The sequence below is a fragment of the Convolutriloba macropyga genome, unplaced genomic scaffold, assembly GCF_964194025.1.
Source record: "Convolutriloba macropyga unplaced genomic scaffold, txConMacr16.3 SCAFFOLD_3086, whole genome shotgun sequence".
NCBI lineage: Eukaryota > Metazoa > Xenacoelomorpha > Acoela > Convolutidae > Convolutriloba > Convolutriloba macropyga.
Window position 1 is genome coordinate 16190 of NW_027449722.1, and position 7301 is coordinate 23490.

Consider the following 7301-nt stretch of genomic DNA (forward strand, 5'->3'; position numbering starts at 1 on the left):
GTTGAAGGCACCCGAAACTGTTTACCCCCCCCCCCCTTATTGTCCCCACCCCTCCCACTCCAGTGTCCCCCCCCACCAATCAGCCCCCGGTGAACCCCCTCCCATGGCTAGCTACTGACGAACAACCGCTTGCTAAAAACGCAATTTTATACTATTCTTCAAATTTTTTCAAGCTTTTTGAAAATTTTCGACATTTTTTGTTTTTATGCGCCCTAGGTGTCAAGTAAACTCCTCCAGGGTTTGATAGTAGGTTACTGAATTGTTTCTAGTGGTAATGGAATGGTTTCAACTTTTTAACATCACGAATTTTAGCAATTTTTTGACAAAACGTGCTATTTTTTTCAAAAAATTTTGACATTTTTTTTTCCTTATTCAGTTCTTTTTAGACCCAGGGGCCAGAAAACATCCTGTGTGATTTGATAATAAGTAGTTACTGACAAATTTTTAACGGTCATGGAATAGTTTTTCAACTTTTTAATATCACAAATTTTAGCAATTTTTTGGTAAAACTTGATTTTTTCAAGATTTTTTGAATTTTTTTGTCGGTTTTTAGATTTTTCAACCTTAAGAGCCCAGGAACTCTCTCTAGGTTTCTGAATAGTTTTTAGATTATATGGAATGTCTTGCAAGATTATAATATCACGAATTTTAGCATACTTTTGATATTTTTTGCCATTTTCCAATTTTTTTAATATATATAGTCATTATTCAGTTTTTTTGAGCCTCGAGGGTCCAAAAAGGCTCGTTGGTGTTTGCCTATAAGTTACTGGAAAAAGTTCTGTTGGTCATGGATTAATTTTCAACTTTTTAATATCACAAGTTTTAGCAATTTTGTTTTATGAAACTTGCAAGTTTTTTTAAAGTTTTTGAAATTTTTTTTCATTCTTAGGTTTCTCTAGCCTCAAGAACCACGGAATTTCCTCTAGGGCTTGATAATACGTTACTGCTTAGTTTGTAGATGTAATGGGTTGTTCTTCAAGATTTTAATATCAAGAATTTAAGGAATTTTTTAAAAAATATTTGCAGTTTTTTCGTGTTTTTTGATTTTTTTCCGGCAAAAGAGGCCCTGGGGCCTCCTCCAAGATTTGATAGTAAGCTGCTGAATAGTTTCTAGAATTAATGGGATTCTGACCACCATTTTTTTTGACTCCATATAGTAATATCTGGATAAAAAATAAACTTTTCAATTTTTTGGAAAATTTTTTGTTCCCAGCGTATGGATATTTGAGCCAGTGAAAATCTTTCAGGGTTAAAAGATGGATACTAGATAGTCTCTTGAGACTAGAAAATGGTTCTTAAGATTTTAATGTCTTGAATTTTAGCAAGATTTTGTAAAAATTTGCAATTTTTCTCAAATTTTTCCAATATTTTTTGTCCTTTCCTGAGTTTAACGACCATTACTGGCCAAAGAAACTTTTCAAGTCCCGGAGATGGGTTACTTGACAGAACTTTTGAGTCCAGAAATGGTTTTGATTTGTTTATTGCGAAGTTGAAAACTTTTAAACACTACTAAAAAACTACTACTACTACTACTACTACTACTACTACTACTACTACTACTACTACTACTACTACTACTACTACTACTACTACTACTACTACTACTACTACTACTACTACTACTACCACTACTACTACAACTACTACTACTACAACTACTACTACTACCACTACTAGTACTACGACTATAACAAACATCGCCACTGGCGCCGACGCCCCCGCCGCCGTAAAAGCTTACGATATTATCTTAATCCTACATTTGCTTCTTTTGTGAATTTTAGCAAAAAATCTGAGGCGGTTATCGTCAGACGGATACATGGACAGTTTCAGGGATGTTTTCAATAATGCGAGGAAAAAGAAAAGAAGAAATCTGAATCCGTGTGGTGAGAGCTCAACCTGCCAGTGCTCTCAAGGATCACATGAAACTATCACAGTGAAAAGTTGTCGAGCCCTGTCAAAGGGAAATTACCTTCTTTCGAACATAGTCGCATCTAGAATTTCTATCAAAGAAATGTTTGACCTGCATTCACAGGAAAATCAGCGGAAAAACTTGGGAGTAGTCGGTCTTATAATATCGAACACAACAGTTGAAGAGATTGTCGATTTAAATGAAACTGCATTAACGAACCACTGGATTCCATTGTTGATCTTTGAAAATAATCCAGAGTTAGTTATCGGTCTCCAAGCGCTAGATCGCTTGAATATAAAATCATTAGAGTTTCACAAATATGGTGCTCGGCAATTTTTTGGTTATATGTTTAACGCAATGAATGTTACGTTTTCAGATTTTTCGACAAGTCTCAGTGGAATATATGACAAGGATCGGAGCAAGAAAAGCCCATGGTATTGGTTTGACATTGAACATTTAGTTTTTGAAGGTCAGTTCACTGATTTTCCTGACCTAACAAATTCAACTGTTATTGAAGTCACAATCCGTAACGTCATATCTAGCAAAAAAAATGAGCTATTGCCAAAAAATTTTTTGACAAATATTGATTATGTGACGAGCATTACAATACAAAACAGTGAGTATGTAACTATTCCAAAGTTCTACCTTGACGAAATCTATAAGCCGAGAGCTGACGATATCAATTTGTCATTGTCACTGGAAATATCAAACGTACAACAACACTCATTGGTGGGCAAATATGTGTCACGATTGATAAAGCTTAATCATGTTATGGTGAACGAGAGTCTGAGAAAAATCCTGAGCTCTGAAGAGAACAAAAAATTTTGCGAATCTTTCTGCGTATCAATAAATGGGTCTGAAAAACAATGCAATCAACTCAATGAGTACGAAAAAATTGCATGTGGGATATGTGTCAAGAATATAGTGGGGTCAAGCAATCTAGAAAGACTACTTGCAGAGGTTTGTGCCATAATGCCATCAACTACTGTAGTATCAACATCGAAAAGGATAGAAAGATCTTCAGATACAACAGCTTCGAAAATTGATGGAGGTTAAGTACACGATTGTTTAATGGATCAATTATACAACTGTTTTTGCTGCTAAAAAATGTTTCCCATATTTTAAACAGAAAGACTAGTCTAAGTTTTTGGTAGCCACCGTCAGCCTCTCGGCGTCTATCACTGAGCCGCTTTCCTTTTTCATAATTCAAAGAAATTGAACTGTATTTCGACGCTGTATTTTATAAGAACTCTTCACATATTTTTTTTGATTTTTAGATTGAACGTGGACTAGTTGTATTGCTCATGCTGAGGGGCGAGCGAAAAAAACGGTAATCTTGCGACGTGAAGTTTTTCTATTTTAATTTTAAAGTTGAATGAGAAAGTTGAAAACGCATTTGTTTTTGCACAACTATCCACTTAAGCGCTGGTCGTTTTTTATTCACTTGATGCATTTTGACATTGATTTTCATTGGTTTTCTACTTATGGATCTAATTTTGTTCTAAACGACTTTCACAAAACATTTCTTTTCTAATCTGGGTTCAGTTTTTCTATTTATACAACGACAACTTTTTGAACTTTAGTTGACGACTTCCCGGCTATGTTTGTAGTGGGTTTTACTTTTTGGTCACGTTTTTTTTTCGCTTTACGAAAGTCACGACTTCCACGTTGGACTCCTGTCATACTTCACTCACTGTTTTAAATGAATGGGTCTTATATTCTTCGACTCATGGATTTACGAAATGTTGTGAACACAGTAAAGGTCAAAAGAGCAAAATTGAAAGAAATGGAATAAACTGATATAGCCCGGTAAATAAGACCTTGTGCGTCAATTTATAAAAGCTCACTCGAGCAGTTGCTAGCCGGCATAAAAACTATGCTTAAGAGAATTTAGTTTAGAAGCTAATTCAAATTTTTTTAAAAATTTGACCTAAAATTGTACACCATCAACACCAAATTGAACACTTTTGAGCACATAGTAAAATTGGTAATTTTTTTCTTGTTTTTCTGATTCAAACCAACTGTGTGTCAACCGCTGCAATTTTCCTGTAATTTGACAATTAAGCGCAATTTTGAAAATTTTTAGACACAGACCAGAACTTTGCTTTCTCTTTTGTAGACCAACAAACCAGAACATTTAACATTTTTCCATGCAAATCATCGTTTGTTTTTGTTGTGTTGCGAAAAAGAACTATTTTCTGCCCTCAAACAAAAGTTTTTCAAGTATATTAGTTATCTTCCGCCGCGAATTCACTTCCCCCAGCAAGTTCTGCTGATCTTTCCCATGCATTTTTCTCTCCTAACATTGTTTCTTCTAATATTTGTTTTTGTCTTACCATCTGATTTTTTGTCCACAACAGTGGGATATTTAAGTGAATCTGGGAGAACTTTAATTGCTTTTGGAACCATATAGCTCATTAGACTGGTATTCTGGGTTTCGTTTTTTGGAATTCATGAACTCATTGTGTGAAGGGAATTTCTTGGAGTTTGATCCCAGCACTGCGCCCCTCCGTTGAGCTCCTCAACCGTTTCCCCACTTCTACCACAAACTCACCTCTCCCCACTTCATTCAAACTGTGGATCTATTCTATTCCCCGTAGCCTAGTGGGAGTAAAGAAGTATATGTTTTGTGACCCCCAGGCTCATGTGCGTTATTATTACATAGTAAACGTGCTATATAACAACGCAAAAATTGCAATTAGGGGTCATAAAAAAACTGGGGAGAACAGAAAATAGATCCCAAACGTTAACCCACTAAACCCTTGCCCGTACCCATATTCTTTCTACCCTCACCCCCTTATGTTTTAGCTTCCCCATCCTTCTTCCTAGGCCGCAGCTAGTTACTGATAAAGCCACCCGCCTGTCAGTTGTTTTCGTAACAAAAAAGCGGTAAAACAGTTTTCACTCTCTTGAAATTAAATATACTGTAAAAAATTCCAATCCTCTTAAGCATTTTGTGGAGAAAAAAAAACAATTCATATGCTGGAAACAGTCGGATGCTATTTTTCTCTGATTTTCAGCTCAGCTAGCCAATGGATCAGATTTGTTCACAAACTGTCCCGTAGAGCAACTGAAACTTGCAGCAGGTGAGAATCGGTGATAAATTTTTAACGTGAAAGGGGTTGATAAACCTGTGTTCTCTTAAACAATTGTTTAACCGAACCAATATCTAACAGTGAACATCTTTAAATTTGCCGTGAAAAGAAAACAACTGTTCACACAATAATCAGTTCAATTCTCCTTAGGAATCACTATTGACTATTGTCACTGTGAGAGTCAGGAAATGGGATTCACTGAAAGAATCGAGGAGTTTTTTGTCCAATGCTGTCAAACTACACTAAATCCAATCAAGGGGGTCAACTGTTCTAAATATTCAAGTTCAGTAACCACCGAGACAACACTAATTGATGAGTGTATGGGTTATATGGATAAACTCCTCTCTCTTTGCTATTACCCGGCTAAAGATTCTCAACAATCGGGTAACGATCCACCCCCAGTTGTGAATGGAACGCTTCCAGAAGTCGTAATTGAAACCACAAACGATCATTTGACTTATACTTCAGCTTCTCAAGGTTTGAAGTAATGCACTTCAATGCCCCTTCTAATTTCTGTCGGTGTCAAAGAATAATTGGAAACTTAAAAATTAATAAAACAATTTTTCCAGGTCTTTACGAGTACAGTTTGTGATCAAAATTACTTGTGATCATGCTTTGTTTCTTGAAAACAGTCTTTATGCAGATGACGAGCCCTACTTTTTGTGTTTTACTCCTTTAAACAATGTGTTTTTAGGAAGTTTTTTTTAACTTTCTTATTACCATTACCAGTAACGAGGGCTGAAACAAATTAATGATGATTCGATTCCTTAATTATATCCCTTCCTTTATATGCAGAGAAAAAATAACCAAGAAATCAAAAATTTTGACATTTGTTGTTTTTCTGCAAGAAAAATTTAATTTCATATCATTTTCGTTTGCACGCTTATTTCAATCCAAATTATCTAATGAAAATTAATTACAACTAATAAGTAAGCTGAAGGGTATGTTTTTGATTTTTGGTTTTTGGGTTGAAATAGTAGACGGTTTTTCTTATTATAAAAATTATAATAACAGCTTGCGCAGCGTTATTTAAACTTACGCCTTTCTGTTTTAGCATCTGATTACTGTCAGACTGAGACAATATGGGAGCCAAGTTAGTATGAACATCCAATAGTGAGGTCTTACCATTACAAACAACTTTTGCTTGTCTCAGCCCCTCCACCAAATAAACAATTTACATAATAAAGCGGTTGAACAATCCATATGCGCTATTATAGAACGAAATCAAATTTCAGAAAATTTTTTTAGCAACATTTTAACTCTATTGAGAAAAAGTCTATACTGATTTTGATCCAAGATGAAAAAAAAATTATATATGTATATATTTTTCTGGAGCTCTAAAAATTAGCTCGAAATATTTGCGTGATTGTGGATACCAAACTTTGACATCTCTTTGTTGTGTCACAAACAGCCTTTCTTGTGCCCCAGCTGTTAACATGATAATGATGGGTACACATTGATTGTCAATAGCACATACTCTAAATTGATTAAAAAAAAATGAACGGTACTGACAAAATTAGCAGAAAATGCCTTTTGCTTACACAAATTAGAATGAATTTGTTGGATAATTAGAGTTCGATGGCTCTTTTCTTATGTTTTACAGACGGAGTGCAGAAATTTTGCAATTGCGAGAGTGCAAACGAAACTAGCAAAACATTTACCCAGTGCTGTGAGAAATACTTTGGCAACATTAAGGACTGTATGATGAGAAAAAACAAAACAGAAGACAATGGGCAGAAAGGAGATTGCAGACCTGATGACAGATGGCGACAGAGATGTTCCATATCGTCGGTATAATCACTCTTTTGCCTTTTCCTTTTATCAAATTGCTTCTAATCTAATTGGCACGCAGCACAAAAACCAACTTGCTGTCGTAAAAAAAGGGCCGATCTGATTTTTATTACTCTTGTTATATTATCTGAACTCTATGAACTGCATATTCAACATCATTAAAAAGGGGAAGAAAAGCGAAAAGGCTGTATTTTGACTAATTCGAAAGAACGAAAGGGTCAATAAGCAATTTGATTATTTGGAAAATCTTATTACAAGTCTAATTTCTATATTGACAGTAGTGAAGCGATAGCGGCTACTATTGGGGACAGCATGGTTTTTTTTAATGCATTGTCTCAATCGACAACTCTTGCGATCATTGAGTTTTTAGATTTCAGAGACTTCTACTGCTTTGCAGTTAAAATTTGTCTACGTGACGTCATTTTTTCTGCCCTTATATCAATTGCGTGATTACCTCACTTTTGAATGACTGAATGACTTCTGAACTCAGTTAAGGAACATTAAAT

At 35.1% G+C, this 7301-nt stretch overlaps 1 protein-coding gene across 1 annotated transcript; it reads left to right on the forward strand.

The window, feature by feature from the left end:
• Positions 1-2741: 2741 nt before the first annotated feature.
• LOC142355275 (uncharacterized) lies at positions 2742-6795 on the forward strand (the record flags this gene model as incomplete). The annotated part of the gene is made up of 5 exons (XM_075407478.1): positions 2742-2960; positions 4930-4995; positions 5155-5481; positions 6059-6097; positions 6608-6795. Coding segments are annotated over exons 1-5 (699 nt in total), but the record flags the coding sequence as incomplete, so codon positions are not given.
• Positions 6796-7301: the final 506 nt, after the last annotated feature.